This window comes from Aulonocara sp. 'chitande type north' Nkhata Bay, linkage group LG23 (assembly GCF_057382095.1).
Source record: "Aulonocara sp. 'chitande type north' Nkhata Bay isolate Kocher_YH1m ecotype deep benthic linkage group LG23, A_spYH_male_GT1.1, whole genome shotgun sequence".
NCBI lineage: Eukaryota > Metazoa > Chordata > Actinopteri > Cichliformes > Cichlidae > Aulonocara > Aulonocara sp. 'chitande type north' Nkhata Bay.
In genome coordinates this window covers 14031527-14053195 of record NC_141365.1, presented here as the reverse complement: position 1 = coordinate 14053195, position 21669 = coordinate 14031527, and the positions used below count along the sequence as shown (strand labels likewise).

Below are 21669 nucleotides of genomic sequence, written 5' to 3'. Positions count from 1 at the left end.
AAACTTAGAAGGACGCTATGTACAGTGGGTACATAAAGAATACGCTGATTCTGGTAGGTTGCAGTGGGAATGTTTTTCCGGTCTGAATGATTTCACATGGAGTGACCATTTAAATGTGTGCACTGATGTGACAGACCTCTACGAGGGCAAACTTCTCCTCGCTGGTGTAGTTGTATCTGGTGGCCCTCTCGTACTCCTCGGCGTTGTCGGGGCACTCTTTATTGGAGTACTTGTCTGTGGGATGTACCAGTTTCCAGGAATACTGCAGGAAGAGTTGGGAAGGGGGGAGGATTACTCTTACTTTTATAAATACAAACATCTCAGCTGGAATCACTCATCATGCGTTTTCTCCTCACCACTTCCATAACATGAGCGCTCCACTGTGAGAGCAGCTGCATGCCCTGCAGGGCCAAGTCAAACAGCTTCCTGTACTCAGTGTCAGTCTTCTGGGCTTCCTGACGCCCTGACCCAGTCACCACCTACATCAGCACACAAACAAACGTCATTTAAGGCTCAATCCACACAATCCTGACTTTCTCACAGTATAGATTAGTGCTGAAAAAAAGAAAATCAGCATAAACCTAAATACCAATAAAAACGGCCCTCTTCGAATTTATCTTTCCTGCCCTTATCATTCCTGTGTTCAGTGTATTTCTGACCCACAAGTCAGTTAAATTCCCATCTCAGTCACACTAAACAATGACCCCTGAAAATCCGCCGGGTTAAGACATCTGCTGAAAAGCCTCTTACATCACAGCTGGGAATTTAAACATACCAATGAACATAAGAAAGCTTTAAAAGCTGGAGTGTGTTTCTCTCTGGTGAAATAAAGGTCAGCGGGATACTGATCCTCTACAGCAGCTTATTATGACAATAAACCTGCACCGCATTCAATCCAATACCTCGCCGATGATCTTTAACATCCGAGGGAAAGCCACACTAACCTCACTGTTGCTGTAGCGAGCGAGCTCGGAGATGAAGCGCATGTGATCGTCTCGGATCTGAAGCATCTGCTCACAGATGTTGTACTGAGGGCTGCTGGATATGGACGTGCAAGTCCACCTAAAACATAAGAAAGAGGAGAGAATCAGAGCAAGGAATTATGGGATAAATGAGTGATGATAAAGAAAAGCATCCATAGGAGAAAAACAGCTTTAGGTGCCAGCTGCTAAGATTACGCATAAAAACAAATGAAACCCGATAGAGAGGTGGTGCATGGATCGAGTAAAAATGTCATTTTGCTGCAGCATGTTTGTTTTAAAGGAGAGCGTGAGACCACACGCCTGCCAAAGTTTGCCAAAGTTCAACTCGATCACAAAGATGAAATGCTACAACGCACCGACACCACGTCAACCCTTCACACTGACTTATGAAAAAGTCACATAGTAAAAACTGTGTCCGTGCTGTCTGCAGCTGCCTGCTCCTACAACAAAGCACATTCCCCGCCTGGGGGGGACGACAACATTCAGCTGAAGCAAAATCATCAGTCCAACAACTGCTGAGAGATTTCACTGAGACTACAAGACAAGAAATCAAACTGTGGCTCACATATTTTAGACAAACTGACATCATCGTCCCTACAAATATAGCGGACCAGGTGCCCAGACCGCATTTTTATCCCTTGTCCCATTTATCGGGACAATGTCCGACATTTTGAATAACTCTAGTAGAAAAAGTGGACACGAGCTTCAATAAAAGTCTGCAGCTCACAGTTTAAAGGGAGAAATCTGTTCTGAGCAGCATTAAACTGCTACACTTTATTCAAATTAGATCCCATCATGCCGACGGTCACAGCTGGTTGGAGAAAGAACTGCGATGAACGAAAAGCAAATTTCGTTTTTGACTGTTCACGTTTGGAGCGGGAGAAAAGAAAAAGAAAAATCATAGTTTTAACAGTCTGTCAGCTCCTAAAATTTCAGCCACGCAGCTGTCTTCTGCTCTCACCTGGACTTGTTCTCTTCAAAGTGAGCGCTGGTCTTGATGTACCGGGACAACTCAATCTGCATGTCTCCAAACAGCGGCACCACCTGGAGTTGCTGCGAACACCAAGAACACACGAACCATTTAAAACCGTGGACAGCAACCATGATGACAACCACAAGGTGGAAACTAGCATTTTAAACACCGATTTGACGATCGATAAAGCTAGCATTACCATTAGCTTTTTACATGTGGGATTTTATTCCATGGTTTGAAGTTTTGGTATTTATTTCCTAAATACATCAAACAGCCGTAAAAAGAAATCTTATATAACGTATCACTCATCATCGGTTTTTTGTTTTTCAAGTCAAGAACAGATGTGTTTGTGTTTTTTGTTCATGTCACACGTCCCGCCGTACCTTGAAAAACTTGTCGATCTTGCTCAGGTTTATTCTCTTCTTGGCATCCAGTTTGTAGATGTTGCTGCTGTTTCCATCCATGAGGTACAAGCCGAAGCCCATCACCTGGAGAAGAGGAGAGCTGTGGTTATCCTGTGCACAGCGCTCTGGTTTAAAACGAGCCTCCGCAGCGTCACTTACTTTGAGCAGCATGTGTTTCTCGCTGGGAGTGAGGTACAGCTTGTTGTCGTAGTAATCGGCACACAGGTTCACGATATCCGCCAGCAGCTCTTCATATCCGTGGATCACCTCCAGCTGCTGCTGCAACGACTGGCAGAGGGTACACAAGAGTTTAATATTAAAGAAATATTTACTTGTCAAATCCTGTGTGCCAAAGAATATGGAGAAATGAGATTTGACGTTATGAATGCTGCAAAGAGTGTTTTACACTCTTTAGACCAACCTGGGTGATTTTGTTGTGATTAGCCAGAAACATGGACAAATTCTGAGACTCCTGAATGGACGAAGGCTCCGACATCTTTCGGAGAAACTGAGCGGCTCTGAGCAGAGGAGAGAAACTGTGCATTCGTTTTAAAGACCAAACACAGCCTCTCTATACCAGAGAGAGACGTGAACACATACGTGAGCTGCGCTTGAAATTCCCAGAGATCAACTTATGTATTTTACATCGAGAAGAAACACTGACGGGAGTGCTACCCCTGAAGTCAAGCTCGCTGAGATTCAAACGTGACGGAGACTTTTACTAGATGCACCTATGGTATCAAATCGAGACATTATATGACGCGTCACTTTGTTCTGGCATTATTGCATTCACAAATGTGACCGCCCGCCCAGTATGGAGACAATAATACCCATCAGCCTTTTAACGCTGAGTGTTAAAAAGGTCATCCTGAGAACTCCCTGATGTTAGGCAGGCAAAACTGGACTGATTCATTTTCCTCAAACATCCTAAAATGTGGCTAAAAAGCTGAGCAAGTTAAAAGGGAGAAAAAAAAAAAAATGAACATGAACTTTTATCGTGTTTACTATGAACACTTTGACATCATACTGAAGCTCTGAATGTCTGACCGCATGTGGGAAGCTCTTTTACCGATTTCTGTTCAGACACTTTGCATCTGTAAACCTGCAGACACGCAGACAAATAAGTCAAAGCAGAAGCAAGGAGGGTCGAATGAGCCTCTGCTCTTTATCATACTCCATATGATTAATTCCATATATTCCAACACCGAGATCAGGAAGGGGATAGTAAATGGTTTCCAGGTTGCTGACTGATGCTGCCATCTAGTGTCTGTGGGGCTAACCGGCCTCGTGAGTGCAGGAGAGCGTGTGTTTTATGGAGTACCGTTTGTACGCCGAGTGGTCGTTTTTGACGCTGCACTTCATGTTCTTCAGCTCATCCAGCACGGCAAACATGTTGATAAACTTCCCGAGGGTCAGCAGGTACGCCTCGGAGACAAAGTCCTTCCTGCGCTCGGTGTGACACAGACGGCGGACCTCGCCGCAGAAACGATCGATGGCTGTGCGCTGCGGGAAAATAAAGCAGCTTTAGAGGATTTAGAGACGGCCGGTCATCATCAGTATCTGCTGATCAAAGAATTGATGATACCTGGAAGTACATGAAGTTCATCAGTTTGGTGACTTCAGGCTCCAGCACCTCGACAGTCTTCTCATAGATCTCCACTCTGTTGGGCTGCTCGTTGCATTTCACCTGAGAATAAAGAAACAAACGCAAAGAGCAGCGTTCATCTTATGAACCAAAGAAAAACATGACCTTTTTCTGACTGGGTCCTAGTTACAGCAGATTCAGTAAGTCGAATGCTCTCTGGAAGCTGAGACTTCTCTTAAAGAATCAGCAGAGACAGAACAGTCTGACCCTCCTCCACCTCATCTACTCTACTAAAGTTAACTCTTTTTGCCTCAGTCAGCCCTCTGTTGCATCGTCAGCGTTAGCACCGCAGTGTCACAAACCAACATCCCAGCTTTAGGTGACCATCAGATGTGCACAATGCAGTTTAATCAAAAGGCTCGACTATGAAATTGGTTGTTTTTTTAAAAAAAAAAAATGTTTTACTGTTCACGTTTTCATCATCCAATCAGTTTAATGTTCATCAAATAAAAAGAAATTTCAGCAGAAATCAACACAAAAATAAAAACAATATCATTACATCACATCTATGATCAACCTGAGATCCACTACAAGACACCAAAGACAGGAATTAAACAAATAATGATTCCGTTTTTGTTTTTAGTTCAAATGATCTGGAAAAAACCTAAAGTCCCAGTTAGCATCAAAATTAATAATAAGCACGAATTAGGCTGCTGGGGGATTCCCATGATGCACTGAGTTTTTCTTTTTCAGTCACTATGTATTAACAGACCTCTCTGCACTGAATCATACATGTTATCAATCTCTGGCTCTCTTCTACAGCATGTCTTTTATCCTGTCTTCCTTCTGGCCGCCCCTCCCTGAGCCTGGTTCAGCTGGAGGTTTCTTCCTGTTAAAAGGGAGTTTTTCCTTCCCACTGTTGCCAAAGTGCTAAAAGGGGGTCATATGATTGTTGGGTTTTTCTCTGTATGTATTATTGTAGGGTCTACCTTACAATATAAAGCGCCTTGAGGCGAGCGTTGTTGTGATTTGGCGCTGTATAAATAAAATTGAATTGAATTAGTTCATTGGCAAATGTGACAAACTGATATCTCAGCTTTAAGCTGCATCATCACTTATTCCTCTGCTTATTGTTAAATATTTTCTCTTTTTTGTTTGTTTTTTGAAATTGTGAAAAATAATAAAAGTGTGACGATGAAACAAACAGAACAGATAAAGGAAGCAATTCAACAAACAACACCCAATAAAGTTCCTGTTATACTGATAATAAGGTATATAGTACATTAACTATTAAAATACATACATTTAAACTGGAACATACAAAGGTAAGAGGAAAAAATGAAAAAAATATGGCATTAATAAAAAGGACAAATTAACCCAAAAGCAAATTAGAACTAAAATATCAAACTTTTAACTCTTTTGTTTTTGATATCTACAATTATTTTGTACCTCTGTTGATGAATTTACCAGTGTGCATATATTAATTAGATCATTCACTTATTCATTCACTTTTTTCAGCACTCCTCCTTGTAGAGAAAAACAAAAATAAATACACTTAAGATGTCTGATGTCATTTTCTCTCTACACACTGACTCACTGCCCTGAGAACAACCAAAGCAGTAACGCGCTCTGTGGTATTACCTGTGGTATTGCACGTGAGCAGCTCCTCCAGGTGTAGAGCATGACAGCGTATTCCTGCCCCTCCTCCAGCATGTCGTTCTACATGAAAAAAACCAGTCACATCAGCGATTAAAGAAACGATCTACAATGATTCACAACAAAGCATGCATGCATTGAAACCCGCCCTGCCTGCACGCAGAGACCCCGAACCATCATCCCTCGCTAATGGGACACAAAGCATCGTCTGTCCCCGGGTCATTTCCTTCTGGGTTTGGATCCTGTTTGTGTTTGCCTGCCAGACAAACACCAAATGGTGGGAACCTTCCCAGGCCCCGTTTCCAGCAGGCCTTTGACCCAATTCTGACAGATTTATTTTTCCCAGTAAGTCAGAAGACAAAAGCGAGCAATCTGAAATCAGAGCGAGTGTACTGTACCATGCTGGAGTGGATGGTGGCCTGCTCGATGTACGTGGCGATCCCGGTGACGAACGCGTTCCTGTCCTCAAAGTTGGTGTTGAAGTTGGGCTGTGATGGAAAGACGGAAAATGAAAGGTAAGCATCGTATCACAGCGCTCACACGGATAAAGAACATCTGTATACTGAAACCAAATCACTTTCGATTTCTTCTCCTCTGAACTTCATGTTGAACACTTCACAGCTGGCCACAATAAGCCATCATTAGCTTAGATAATTATATCTAACGGGGCGATTTCATCGTATTTCTGGAATCTGTGGAGCTTGCTGATACACCTTGCTGGTTCTCACAGCGGTTAAATGTACTTCACTGAGGAATCAGTGGGTTAAATGTGTCCATAAGGTATGCTCATACACTGCACATGTTTGCACTTACATGTGGGTGTATGTTTATGTTTGTAGTGACCCAGCATCATTCCTATTATTTATGTTAAGAAGTGTGCTTCAAGGTTTCCTGAGTACTGACCTGGTACATGACGGAGGAGGGGAGGGGCTCGATGCATGGCTGCTGGTCGGGGAGCGGCAGCTCCTCCAGCAGGTCCACGTTGGAGAGAGCATCCTCTAAGGTCACTGCAGTCGTCATGCTGCTGAAAAGCACAAGAAAAGAAACAAATTTACACTTTGGACATAATTAGTAAACTTAAACTGCTGCTCATTATAACATCTGTGATGATTTCAGCTGAATCAGGTCAGAATATTTTCTACCTTCGAAGAACTCCATGTGGTTCAGCCCAGTGATGTCGTATTTTAATATTTTTCTCACTTTAAAAGAAGTTCAGTTTGATTTATTCCAGGCTTAGTTTTCCCGTTATTATAATGTGGGGCAAAAGATACGATCAGAGCTGTTATTAACATTAAATGTCCCATAGGCTTCAACGCTCAACCAAGTGCAACATTAGAACAACCAAAGTAAACCCTCAGAGTAAAGAACATCTTAATCTTATACCGTTTTATGTTTTTTAACAGCCAACACTTTAGCTACACAGGAAATAAGTCAAACGTGCCATTGCCTGTTACAGTAAATACTTCTACTGTTTTATGCTGGTTGCACATATTGACACCCTCTGTAGCTCATCACACTGTTACCAACCTGCATGCAGCTGCAATGACAATAGCACTAAAACAAAAAGTAACACTGAGGCTGACGTGACTCATGACGTGACCCCCCCACCCCCAACAACAGCATCCAATACACACTCAACACAAGGCTCCAGCCTGTCTCTCTCAACCACCCAGCTTAGGAGGGAACTGAGGAGGTTTAATGGCAAGAAGGCAGCGGGCCCAGATGGCATCAGCTCGAGGGTCGTCAGGTCCTGCGCGGACCAACTGTGTGGGGTGATGGAGCACCTCTTCAACCTGAGCCTGAGGTTGGGAAGAGTCCCACAGCTCTGGAAAACCTCCTGTGTTGTACCAGTGCCAAAGACTTCACGCCCCAAGGACCTCAACAGCTACAGGCCGGTGGCTCTGACATCCCACCTGATGAAGACCCTGGAGCGGTTGGTCCTGGCTCAGCTTCGGCGCCTAACAAGCTCATCACTGGACCCACTTCAGTTTGCCTACCAGCCTGGCATTGGCGCGGATGATGCCGTCATTCACCTCCTACATCGTTCCCTCGCTCACCTGGAGACCGCTGGAAGCACTGTGAGAATCATGTTCTTTGATTTCTCCAGTGCCTTCAACACTATTCTTCCCTCGGTTCTGAAGGACAAGCTGGTGAACTCTGGAGTGGACCATCACCTCACTACCTGGATTTTGGACTACCTCACCGACCGACCACAGTATGTGAGGACTCAGGGCTGTGTGTCGGACAGGGTCGTCTGCAGTACGGGGGCCCCACAGGGAACGGTTCTGGCTCCGTTCCTCTTCACCATCTACACTGCAGACTTCTCCCACAATTCCACCCAGTGCTTCCTGCAGAAGTTCTCTGATGACTCTGCAATAGTCGGCCTCATCACTGATGGGGACGACAAGGAGTACAGAGGACTGACTCAAGACTTTGTGGACTGGTGGTAGACTTCCGCAGGCACAAGCATTCTCCACTGCAACCACTGAACATCCAGGGTATGGACATTGAGGCTGTGGACAGCTACAGGTACCTTGGTGTTCATCTGAACAACAGACTGGACTGGACTCATAACTCAGACGCCCTCTACAGGAAAGGGCAGAGCAGGCTGTACCTGCTGCGGAGACTCAGGTCGTTTGGGGTGGAGGGCCCACTCCTGAAGACCTTCTATGACTCTGTGGTGGCTTCTGCTATCTTTTATGGTGTGGTCTGCTGGGGCGGCAGCATCTCTGCTGGGGACAGGAAGAGACTGAACAGGGTGATCCGAAGGGCCAGCTCTGTTCTAGGATGCCCTCTGGACCCAGTGGAGGTGGTGAGTGACAGGAGAATGGCGGCTAAGCTGTCATCCCTGTTGGACAACGTCTCCCACCCCATGCAGCAGACTGTGACAGCACTGAGCAGCTCCTTCAGTGGGAGACTGCGGCACCCACGGTGTGGGACGGAGAGATTTCGCAGGTCTTTCCTCCCCACTGCTGTCAGACTCCACAACAAAGACTTTAACTGAACAAACACACACATCCACACATGTGCAATAACACTAAGTGCAATAATCCTTTCTGGCATCGTTGTATTTTTACTCAGTTGTATATAGCATTCGTATTCTATTTTTATCTTATTGTATATTTTTATTCTATTTTATTCTACTGTATATAGTATATTATTTTATTCTATTCTGTACAGCTGTGTACTGTATTTATTCTTATTGTATTCTAATTTTTGCGTCATAACTTTTGCACTGTCCACTTCCTGCTGTGACAAAACAAATTTCCCACGTGTGGGACTAATAAAGGTTATCTTATCTTATCTTATCAGTTTCTCAAGTCACACAAACTGTTAATAAAGTGCAACGTGACATGAGTTATTGTTTCGTAATTTAATTTACCCTGAGAGAAACATGAACAGGCACCGAGCGTAATGTCAGATGTTTGGCTGCAGATTACAAACGTTAGTCTTGCACTGGTGCAGGTAGAAACATCATCCACCAGGTCACTGGTGGCCCATGTAGGGTTCGAGGTGGAGTTTGGATTCAGTCCGTTAAGAGCTAAAAGCTGTGAGACTTTAAGTCTGGATTTTGTTTTACCCTCATGCTAAAATAGGCAAATGTTCAAACTCTAAACCAAGACAGATGTTGAGAGGCCAGAGGTAAACTAACCTACTAACCCACAGTGCATTCTCTAAAGTAGCTCCGCTAACACGGCTTAAACTAAGACAGCAGAGATTTTATTTGCAGGAGGCAGCTCAGGTGCCAGGTATTAACCTGTCGGCCGGTCTGTCAGCCTGCAGGCAGCAGAATAAGGGAGGGGTGGGGGGGTTGCTAAAGTCATACTGAGGACCTCAAACACAGTGAAACGATGCAGCGGCAGACAGAGAAGCTTCACACCATGTTTAGATTCCCCTTTATGCAACAGCCTCAGACTGTCCGGACACTTCCTGTCCAAAGCCTCAGCCAACGAGGTCACTGCTGAATCATAACCTCAGCACCGCTGAAAACAACAATCTCACTGGGCTACTGGGCTATTACGTTCAACTTCAGTCACTGTCTCGGCTACAATGACAAACATGTCTAATGTGAAAACGAAATAATGGAGATGAAAGTCAGACTGTTTTACCACATTCAGTTTTACAATGATTCTCTCGTTCGGCCTTTCAGCGCAACATTTCCTTTTTCCTCTCCACAAAAGTCCATCGTCATTCTGTCCAGTTTATGCAGTTGAATCATAGTTCAAAGTTTAAGTAAATAAGATTAAATAGCGACGAGTTTCTCCTTTTTTAAAGTTTAATGAATCTACTATTAGTACTGACCAAAATTCATTTCTTTGGCGATGAGCAGCCCACCCAATCTGACAGCAGCTTTTTTATTTACCTGCTAATCTTGGCACAATTTTCCTGCCTCAGTTCCATTCAATTTTATTTATACAGTGCCAAATAATAACAACAGTTGCCTTAAGGCGCTTTATGTTGTAAGCTAGAACCTACAATAACACAATCATATGACCCCCTATGAGCAAGCACTTTGGCGAAAGTGGGAAAGAAAAACTCCCTTTTAACAGGAAGAAACCTCCTCACCCATCTGACCACAGGACTGTGTTTCATGAGCGCAATAGTGTGCCACATGTCCCAGTTATTTTTTTAAATACATCATCAATGACTGCACTGGCTGCTCATTTCTTTAAAGATATTTTTTTATTGTTTGACCGTTTGCTTTCTGACAAACTCTGGTTCGTCAGAGCCCGTTTCCTTTTTAAAACTTTTACAGACGTATTTAGTGTCTAATTTAGTGCTTTCTGAGAAATGTTTTTGATTTTTTATACTTTGAGCTTATTTCTGTGTTGTTCCCAAAACCTTCAAGTGTATAATTATATTTCATTTATTCTGCTGATGCCTCTCGAGTTTTGCGTGTCACTTTAATCGATTCTATAATTTGAATTCATTCTATAATTTATTTTTGAAAGATTTTAGGCTTATTTTAATTCTATTATTGTGTATTTAGTGTTTTTGTGATGCATCCTGATGCTGCATGTGGTCAACAGATTTAGTTTAAAAGTGGACAGATGAGCTGTATTAGGAGTAGAGCTGGGCGATAGAACGATAACGATATGTATCGCGATATAACTTTTACTCGATAGAGAAATTAAGCTATCGCGATAGACCTCGTCGCTCTTGTCCTCTTTAAAAAAAAAAAAAAAGGATCAGCCAATCCAAATTAAGTAGCGCAGAGCCGAACCAATCACAGCCGCAGCGTCACGTCGCGTGACTTGTTACGTACAGCACAAGTGCCAAGCCGCACGTGTGTTTGTTTGGGAAGCAGCCAGCGGGTAATGGAGGAAATGAGTGTGCCGACTAGAAAAATCAACCGAGCGTGACCGAAGAGAAAACAGATAATGGTTCCAACGCCGGAGAGATTGTCGAACGGAAGAGCCATAGAAGTTCCGTAGTGTGAAGGTATTTCGGCTATTTCAAGTCTGACAAAAAACAGAGTAGCGTGCACTGTAAATTGTGCCGAAAGCAAGTCTGGAAATACAATGAACTGGTGCATGCGTCACACTGTGCGCCACGTTATTGTTTCGGTGAAATGAATTTCTACAATACTGTTAATTCTACTCTCTGCAGTGTTTAAATGCTTACATATACACACAGTTACTGTCCCTCCACACATACGACTCGGTTCTGCTTCTATGCCCCAGCTTTGTTTACTTTTTCCCACCGAGGCTTCTAGACTTCTGATTGGCCAACATTTCTGCACGGTTAGGAATCTAGCTCCACCTGCTGCTTTGGCATGTTCATAGCAGCGTTTTCCTTCATTTCTGCCTTTATGTGTGGACGGGATTATTTTTTAAAACGAAAACGGAAAATCTCCGTTTTCAAAAATACCCGTGTACGTGTGGACGTAGCCTCAGTCTCTGACTGGAAGCGCTAATTCGTCATTCGGCTTTTGTCAGACTAAAGTAACTGTTAAAACTGTTTGAAAAGCTCAGCTATACAACAAGGAGAGATTGAGAATTTCCTTTTAGTTCTCAGTTTATTTGATATTGACAAAAGTTAGTCAGTTTTGTCTGTTCTTCTGTAAAACAAACTAAGATTTATTTTTAGAATTAATATTTTGTTTCTAAGTGGAATTGACAATTTAGTCTGTTTCGTTTGTTCTATTTTGAAACTTAAACGCTTTAGCGGCTGCCTTTTGTGTAGTTTGCAATATTTGCCTTTATTTATCTGAAAAAGTCTCATGTTCCTTAACTACATCTACCCTGTTGAACTTATTATGGGAAATAAATATTTAAATAAAAACAAGCTGCTGATTATTTCACATTTTACTTGTGAGCAACGGCACATTTAAATCTTACAAATATAGTTATTTGGCTTATATCGTGATAGATATCATTATCGCCTGAAATGAAAAAAACATATCGTGATATGAAAAAATCTCATATTGCCCAGCTCTAATTAGGAGGTGTTTGGTATGCTCTGCTTTGCTTTGCATTCTCACTGCTGCTGACTGTCTAACGTCACTGATACCCAACAATCAAAAGACCTTTTGCAATCAGAACTGACAGCGAGTCCAACAATTCACACCAACTGACCACCAAAACAAAAGCTCAGCGGTCACAGCGTGTGCGGGATCACCGAAGGGGTCACCGAGCTGCTGATCAGCAGATGGAAACATACAGTGGGGAAAAAAAATACGCAACTAAATAGATTTTTAAAAGTCTGCATCAGCATAAAAATCAGCCGATTCTTTGTGTACGGCAACTTGACTGCGTTTCTTTGTGCCATCCAAAAGTTTACTTTCATTCGATGAATACTTTCCAGGTTACACGCCTCAGAGCATCTGCACATGAAACTTTCAGGGCTGAAAAACTAATTTAAGCTCCATTAGAAACTGCAGCCAAATTAATTTTAAACCCACTCCCAGAGTCACAATCTAAACACTAAATCTGGTTTTAGTTCCGCATGTTTTTCCCCTCTAACCACCTCAGAGTATGATGGGATGTGTTATCACCATCATCATCATTTCAAAAGGTAAACCTTCAAGCCCAACATCACAAATGTTCCATATTTTATTGATTTTAGATGTAATGACACCCCCACCCAAAACAAATCATTTAAAATTAAAGGCTGAAAGTATCATCAGGATTTATGAAATGACTGTTTGGGTGGTGATTTGGGAAATAACTGTCAGCTGGGGTGGTTCGTCTAAATCTGTAAACTGTTCTGGTGAGCTGGAGCCACGGCCCCACCCGTATGACTCATGGGATATTTGGTGGTTGATGCTAAGAAAAGAACATTTAATCATGGCTTCAGTGTTGTCATCCAACACCGAAGAACAATAGAAGCTCATTAATCTTAATACAGTCAGATACACAAAATTATAAAACAACTGTGTCAGAGTTATCATCTCCTTTGGTGTCATTTATTGAATTTGATGTTTGAAGTCTAAAGAAACAAGACATATTCACAATTTATTCAATTAAAAGGCCTCAGCAGCATATGGAAGAACCATAACAACCGTGCACCTCTTCCTCATGCTGATCACTAACTTGGTCACCATACCAATAAACGACACCAAACACGTGTCGGTAGCAGAATGAGCTGTTTAGCATTGGCACAGCCCACTTAACTCTGCTGCTCAACCCACAAATGAATTTTCAAACAACATATATTCTTAGTTTTTGTGATAAGCTTATATTCATCATCAAATGCATACCAAAGACCTGGATGGTGGAACACAAGCTAAGGCATGCACTCCATAGTGATATCTATAGAACATGTGCAGCTGCTCTTCTGATGCACATACACAAATAGTTGCTTGGCACTGTTTAGACTTCCTCACATTAATGAGACTGCATAAAAAGTTTCACAACAAAACAAAACAAAACAAAAAAAAGTGTCTCTTTGAAAACATTTCACCTCCACTTTTTAAAAAATGTTTAACTATACAATAGCTTTGCATAATTCACAGATCTCTCTCTCTCCCCCCCCCCCCAAAAAAAATCCTCTTTTATCTCAGTGGAGCCTCAGTGAGTGAAACAAACCGTTTGAGCTCCCCTTCCTTCCCAGAACTGGACTGCCGCTAGTCTGGTTTTGGTGAGTTTGGAATCCCCGTCTTTAAACTAGCTTTATTGTGACTGGATCCCTCTGACAAATAATTTGAGTAGCAGGAAAGTGGAACTTCTGATCCTTAGATTACCACATTAAACATATCAGCTCTCTCTGACATCACAGAGATCCAAAAAGTAGAGCAAAATGTGATAAATTGGGTGCTCAGAGCAGTCAGGGATTACTGTCCAAACACTGAGCTCATCATTAGAAACTTCTGCCATGGGAAGAGGAAGAGGCAGACAGTTACAGTCTAGATGGTGACACGTTGTCTTTTCTTAAGAAATCTGAGACGACAAAATGACTGAGGTTTGTGACATTATTGCAGTTCTTATTAAAAAATAACTGCTTTCAACATAGAACAAAATATCTGTAAGGCTGACTTTTGCAATAGCCAGCAGTCAGAGTTTGAATTCATATTGACTGACAGCATTGATTTTCATTGATTGCACTGCAATCTCACAGTCATTTTTTAATATCAGAGCCAACCAACGCAAAAATGCAGTCCTGTTACTTTAGCTACACTGAGGTGGAGCACAAGAAATACATTTCTATGCAACTTGTGCTCTTATTAAATGTTTTCTTGACCTGGGAGTAAAAATAGATTTGGCTCGTTGCAAAACAGTTTTACAAAAAAACAGAAGGAAGTCAGCTGGGAATAAATGCAAAGAGCTGATGATTTATAAATTAGCCAAACAAAGATGAACTGCCAACAGTTAAGTAAGCACCATTACAGACTACAGATCAGTCATCAAAAACTGGCAAAACAGGGAAGTATAAACCACAGAGAGAGCATGTGATGCGTGGTCGACTTCAGTACGGGGGAAGAACTCCTAATTTACCCTCATGTCCACTAAAATCGAAAGTAACCAATAAAAAAGGAGATGCAAATTTCAACAAAGATCTTTTTTTTTTTTTAACTGAAACTGCTGCAGAGGGAAAAAAGATGTAAGCACAAAGAACAACTGCTGCTGAGTCTGCTGATCAGCTTTAACTCAGGAGGGAAACCATGTCCTGTATGTAAGAAAAAAGGAACCTTGACTTCAGTGCACAGTTCCTGTTAACATGTCTAGAGTTATGTCCTCATACAAGCGTTATTTTAGCCTGTTAGTTTGTGAGCTGTTGCACACACTCCTGAAGCTGCACACCATGTGTCTGCAGGCGTAACAGCGCAATAAGAAGATTAAAACCACCATCAAGCTTGTGGCCGAGGTGCGCTAGACAGACGCAAACGCAAGCTAAACATCAGCCGAGCAATTATCATAAACGAGAAAAGAATCAAGAAAGAAACAAAAGGTACAATCTGGCAAAGTGCTGATCCCAAAGAAAACTGCCTGTATGTTTGAAGGGCAAAGAGCAACTGTAGGTGGGCTGTGCATGAAATTATAAAAATTCACCGGACTTCCTACAGCGTCACCGCAGTTTTTTCAACTCTCTAACCTCAGAGGTCACAAAGAGGGGATATCCCTAATACGATCATCTCCCTCCCACTCACCAGCTCTTTAAACCTTCTGCTTGTGAGAGGCAGCCAATCAGAATAAAGTTATCTTGGGGGAGGGGGGGCTAACGGCTCATTTTACACAGAGACTGAGATTAATGCTAAATTATCAGATAAAGGAGGATTATTTTGAGCTGTGAATCAACCAAAGCCACTCTAGGAGATGCCAACATAAAAATTTAGAGGTGGAATTAGAAGAAAAGAAAAGTGGAAGTATGTGTTTTTCCTGTAAAATGACCTTTTAATGTTATTTTCTGCAAACAGCAGCTGTGCAGCCTTCTTTTTTAAAAGAAGGAAGCATCAGTTTCTCTGACTGTATGCTTGGCACTGCTGGAGTGTAATTGTCACACGTCACATAAAAAGAGTAAAAACACTTTAAACAAAGAGCAGCGGATCACACTCTCAGAGGATTTTCACATCAGCACGCAGGGAGGAAGCCACATACGCTTCATATTCCTCTCAAGTGAAAAAACAAACAGATGTAAATCTAAACCCTGCACAACATCAGGCTCACATGTGTTTCCAAACATGGCAACCAGGCAACACAACACAGCTGCGTCGACTAACGCCATTCGCTGGGTGCATGAAACAGTACCAGCCTGAAGGAAGTCAGAGATGTTTTTCATGACAGAGGTGTGAAAACAGTTTTGCACTTTCTTATTTGCAGGTGACAACACAAAGCTTTTGGTTATCAGTGCAGAATCAATCTGGCAGTCGAATTAGCTGATCCATCCGTCCAAGCAGCAGGGGCGGATCTACTGTGGGGCCAGCAGATAATCGCTTGCCACCCAAAGTGCCACCCTCATTTTGCACATGACAATGTTGTTTATTACAATAAGCTAACATTAACCCTTTGAGCCTAGCTACAATTAACAATGAATATAAATGATAAAACTAAATATATTGCATACTGCCCCCCTTAAAAATGGGAAACAGCTTTGTTTCTTGTTGTCAGTAGCAACCGATCGTGCAGATTTCTGATATTTTGTGTAAACGTAAGCATGTAACAATGTAATTATTTCTAATAAAAGATGGTGAAACTTAAGTTAGACTTGTGTTTCTAACTGGTCCACCTCATGTTGTGTAGCTTTCTGGATTTTATACTTACTGGGCTACATAGTAACCTAAAAATTTGCATTTTTTAATGTAACTGACGTGTTTAATTATTGGGGCTAAAGCCAATATAAAAGTTACAGGCTAGGTTTATATGAAACACATGTATATGTGTATTTTAACCACATATTAAAGAATCTAACATTTTCATATGTGTAACAAAAAAAAAGGGCTTTGATTTTGCCACCCCATCTGATTTCCATACCACCCTCAGAAAATTTCTCCAGATCCGCCCCTGAAAATCATCTTTGAAATATCCTCGCTGCACGACACCTACAACATCATCCCGACCCAAACACGGCGATCCTCGTGTCTGTGCAGGCTGGATCGTGTTTGTCTTCTGTATTTTATTTTCTGATTTCCTGATAACCTGCTTTTTGTTTGACTTACAGAACTTTGCAAAAATCGCGAGTTAATCTTGATTCTTGAGTAGTGTCGTTATGATAAGTTATTATGACTAAGGAAAATACTTGTTACCATTTCTATACCACAGGGTAAAAACATTAAAAGATAAATAAATTAGAAGGCCTTTCTAACCCTAACCCCCTGGCCAAATGGTACAATAATCGTCATTTTTGGGTACAAAGGTAATCGACTACAGCAATCTGTAAAACACAGTGGTGATAGCGATGTTACAGAAAAGTCCCATCACATTATGATCCACGACGGAGCATCTGGAAAGTATCTAATTTGCAACGGCTTCATCAATTATCCCAAACACACTACCCTATGCAGCGAAAGCATACCTGGATAGAAAAAACACAGGGGAACACTATCAGTCATGAATGGGCCTTCCCAGAGCTCAGACCTCAACATCACTGAAGCAGTGTGGGATCATCCTGACAGATAACAGAACAAAAGGCAGAAACATCCAAAGAAGAGCTTTGAATGTCCTTCAAGAAGCCTGGAGAACTATTCCTGAAGATCCTCACAGAGAGCTGCTCAGAGACTTAAGACTCTGCTGAAGGATAAAGACGCTCAAACCAAAACTTGACTTCCAAGCTCATTAGAATTACACAAACTACGTTTTTACCTTATATATTGTATTTACATCTATGGTTTTCACACATTTCACTGTCCCCATTTCCAGTTTTACCAGAATGAAGGTCAAGCCTCAAACTGCAAACCCTACTTACTTGTTTACTTTTACAAGCAAAAGATGGAGAGATTTTTTTCATAAAGGTGATTCTGTCTTAAGAGGGCCAACAGATTCACATCTGCAGAAGTTAACAGATATAAAACACAGAAGCCTCTCAGCCGCTTCCTGCTATGTTACAGTGTGAACAGTTTGCTATAATCTATTACCTGAGGTTTATTATTTAAAGGCTTACAGGATCACAAAAATAAAATAAAATGGCAGCTTCTACCAAAACAACATTAGATGTAGTCTAACTCACACTATCTTGCCTCATCACCAGCCCTCCCTCCCGCTTGCCTTCCTTCCTTCCTTCCTTCCTTCCGCCACATCTTCCAGCACACACTGATAAGTAAAGCACTTCATAAAAAGAGTAATAACAAAGCTGTGACAAACAGGGCAGTTCTTTCTCCTTACAAATCCTAACAGCACCCCCCAATGTTTTAATATTCCCAGTAAAGCCCTTTCAATGGCTTTACACAATTATATGAAGTTCATCCCACAATACACACATATCCAGTCATCCACCCATTCACACACACATTCACACACTGGTGATAGCAAGCTACATTGTAGCCACAGCCACCCTGGGGCGCACTGACAGAGGCGAGGCTGCCAGACTCTGGCAGAGACACAGACCTCTGACCACCACCAGTAGGCAACGGGTGAAGTGTCTTGCCCAAGGACACAACGACCGAGACTGTCCAAGCCAGGGCTCGAACCGGCAACCTTCCGATTACAAGGCGAACTCCCAACTCTTGAGCCACGATCGCCCCCACGATCTGGCTCTCTTGCACAGCATGTCTTTTATCCTGTCTTCCTTCTCTCACCTCAACCGGTCGCAGCAGATGGCCGCCCCTCCCCGAGTCTGGTTCTACCGAAGGTTTCTTCCTTTTAAAAGGGAGTTTTTCCTTCCCACTGTCGCCAAAGTGCTTGCTCATATGGCGTCATTTGATCGTTGGGTTTTTTTCTGTGTTTTATTATAGGGTCTACCTTACAATATAATAAGTGCCTTGAGGCAACTGTTGTTGTGATTTGGCGCTGTATAAGTGAAATTGAATTGAAATAGATCTGAAAATTACTGTACGATTATATGAACTTTCTATAGAAAGTATTTAAATATAGATATAATTTCTATATAATAACCGATGTCCTGTAACCGATGCCCTGTTAGAATGCCAGGGTTTTGTGATGTAAAACAATGACAACAAGATACATCACTTCAGGACCTTTTCCACCATTAATGTGACCTTTAACCTGTACAATTCAACTTAAAAAAAAAAAAAAAAAAAAAACACCACACAAAACAAAACACACACATAAGGAAAAAAAAAAAAAAAAAAAAAAAAAAAAAGAGTGAGAAACTTCAATAATAACCTAACGGCATAAATACGAGGATCCTTAAACAGGAACTGTGTTGGGCAACTGATTTTATTGCAGAATTCAGCGCATTTTCTTCAGGTCCCTCCACAGAAGAGCATGACACTGCCTCCCCCGTGCTTCACCATAGGTATGCTGTTCTGTGGTCATGTGCAGTGTTGCTTTTGAACCAAACAAACCATCTGGAACCATATTTTCATCAGTTTTTAGTTGTTGGTGAAGTCACTGTTGTGTCATGTTTTTTTCAGGTATTGATGACCATCTGAGAGCAGCAAAAATTGATTTTAAATCAGAGTCAATGTCCTCTGACTATTTGGCATTAATCTGAATGTGCTTGGTTAATTATCCCCACCCATATCCACATTTATAGGTGGGTGCACACACTTATGCAAACATATTATTTTAGTTTTTCTACTTTTATCTCCACCCCCAAAAAAGGTTTCAGTTTGTTTTTCTGTTGAATTGTGTAGGTTAATGATCACATGTAGGGTTCTGAAGTGATTCATCTGGTGTCATCCTCTATGATGCGGTTTTTATATCTACTTTATCTCAGGCATGGTGCAAACGAGCGCTTTGTTTTTGCTTATTGGTTGCTTCTTTTGAATAAAATAGAAGCTCAAACAGGAAGGAGGGCCTGACACTGCAGAGTATTAAAATATGTAATATAGTTTATAGCTTAGAATGATTTTTTAGCAAGTATTTATATTTTATGCTGTCTTATAGAAATAAATATCAAGTTAAAAAAATATTTGTTTATTTTGTTGTCTGATAAAAAAATTCAACAAAATTAGAAATTTGAGTAAAGTTGAACTCACTGTCTCTGCAGAATGTAAACTGTACATCAACTGTAGATCAAACTCCAGCATCAGTTTGAGCAACCGAGACATCATTTCTCTTTCAACACATGAACACAGCAGTGAGTGTCAGCACAGTTGGGGGGTATATTCTGGAACTTTCAACTTTAGTCTCCAAACGCCGAATAAACCAAAATACCTAACTAAAACGCGTTCAAAGGATGACTGAGTTGATTTACTGGACCGTGAATGCAGCATCAGGACACAGGGGAATACAGATAGTTCTTGAACACACCTCTCCTGACTGTAATTCCCAAAGGAAAAAACAGAAGAAGAAAAAGTCGAGAAAAACCCCAAATGTTAAGCCTCACGTTTTAAACTCGGCGGTTTTTAGTTTGAAAGTGAAAAACTTTGACCGTTTTAAATCTCTGACCCCGGCTCTCACTCCCGGTGCCTCTCTCTGAAGTCCAGGTGTTACTTTTATCAAGTAAAATTAACTCGTCGGTAATGAAACGCGATGACAGTGTGTGATTAAAGCGGTTCTTTGGTGTGAGGCTGTCCTGCCTCCAACAGGACTCTGCGGTAAAAATGGCTCTTCGTGCCGTGGCCTGAGATTAGTCACAGCTCGGGCCTCGAGCAGGAAAACGGCTCTGCGACAAGCTGTTCACCTCCTTAGAGCTGATTATCTTTAGATCCGAGCCTGTTTTTACCGCATGGAGCCCCAACAAGGAGGAAACTGCCGAACCGAAGCGGCACAACTTTTTCTTTTTCCAGCCGTGGGCGAGTTAGCTGGAAACCAACTCTGCGATCAATCGTTTCTACTCACCCGGAGTTGTTGGTTTGCAGGGAAAACTTGTGCCTTTATAACCCGACTACAGCGCCATAAAGCTGGGAAGTTATCCCTCTCGCGACCCTGGAAGTCCCGACTTTGGACGGCTTTAATCCAAGAATCGCGTCCTGCCCTCGGTCCGTGTTATTATCATGGGCGGGGGACAGAAGCAGAGCTGGGAGTTCCTGTCCCTGAAACAGGGAAACTCAACAGGAAACTGAAAGAGCTGCCGTGCTGGACTCCTCCGCTAGGGCCGAAACTCCGAGGATAAAAGGTGCAGTCGGAGGAATGTGCCGTAGAAGTCTGTCAAAGTATGGAGGGCGGTTAGTGCCACAAGACACAGCCAACAAGAATCTGCTCGAAGTATGGTGGGTGGTTAGTACCCCAAGGCGGAGTCGATATCAATCTGTCAAAAGTAGATGGAAAAAGTGTTTGTGTAAATGGGCGAATAATACACGTTGAATAAAATGCTTTGAGTGCTCAGGCAGAGTAGAGAAGCGCAGCATAAGGACTTTTTCCGTTTATGGAGAGTAGTTATTACCACAAGATACAAACAAGAAGAACCTGCCCAAAGTACGGAGAACAGTTAGTTCCAACAGAACGAAGCCCGTGGAATGCTGTAAGAGCCTGCTCCATGTATGGGGGTTAGTTGGTGCCACAAAATAAAGCCAACAAGAACCTTCCCCAGTAGGAAGTTTTTGTGACTTTTTACGGAATCAAACTCAAAGTAATGTAAGTACTTCCAAGCTTTAGCTCTTCTGGACTCCATTTTATTATTATTCTGCAAATGGACACAATTGAAGTAGAATAAAATAAAATAAGCATAGGAGTTTGGCTGTGTATAGAGAGCGACTAGTGCCAAAAAATTATCACATTGTGGTAATATACCAAAAGAGCCTTGTGAAGAATGGAAACCAATTAAAAAGGTGGAGCTTCAGAAATAAACTAGAATGCTCTGAACTCTTTAATGAACTTACCAAGAAGGTGAAGACTGACAGAGTGAGCCAATCCTGAGCATGACTTTCTTCAAAGCAGAAGGAGATCATGCTCCCGCTTTCTCACCCAAAGGAGGGAGCATGTTGATAAATTTGGCAGTGGTCATGTGAAACTAAAGTTTGACTGGCTCACGAACAGAATCACTAAATGTAACACAAGATCTGAATGCCTTCCAATAAAATATAATGTTCTCTCTCTCTCTCTAGGATTATATATCTGTAAAGGATTT

At 42.0% G+C, this 21669-nt stretch overlaps 1 protein-coding gene across 2 annotated transcripts in view; it reads right to left on the bottom strand.

Moving 5' to 3' along the window:
• cyfip1 (cytoplasmic FMR1 interacting protein 1) overlaps positions 1–20730 on the bottom strand; it is a 43214-nt gene extending 22484 nt beyond the window's left edge. Inside the window, exons 1-13 of one of the 2 annotated variants that reach the window (XM_086283975.1) lie at positions 20442–20730; positions 6505–6622; positions 6000–6089; positions 5587–5664; positions 3946–4047; positions 3682–3863; positions 2782–2878; positions 2520–2648; positions 2340–2444; positions 1945–2036; positions 945–1062; positions 357–479; positions 137–262 (exon numbers count right to left, since the gene is read on the bottom strand). In XM_086283975.1, coding sequence (XP_086140101.1) covers positions 137–262; positions 357–479; positions 945–1062; positions 1945–2036; positions 2340–2444; positions 2520–2648; positions 2782–2878; positions 3682–3863; positions 3946–4047; positions 5587–5664; positions 6000–6089; positions 6505–6621 — 1359 coding nt within the window. In that variant the 5' untranslated portion in view covers position 6622; positions 20442–20730. Of the gene's footprint in view, positions 1–136; positions 263–356; positions 480–944; positions 1063–1944; positions 2037–2339; positions 2445–2519; positions 2649–2781; positions 2879–3681; positions 3864–3945; positions 4048–5586; positions 5665–5999; positions 6090–6504; positions 6626–20441 lie in introns of both variants that reach the window. The other variant, XM_086283974.1, reaches the window with a different exon arrangement.
• Between the last annotated feature and the right edge of the window lie 939 nt (positions 20731–21669).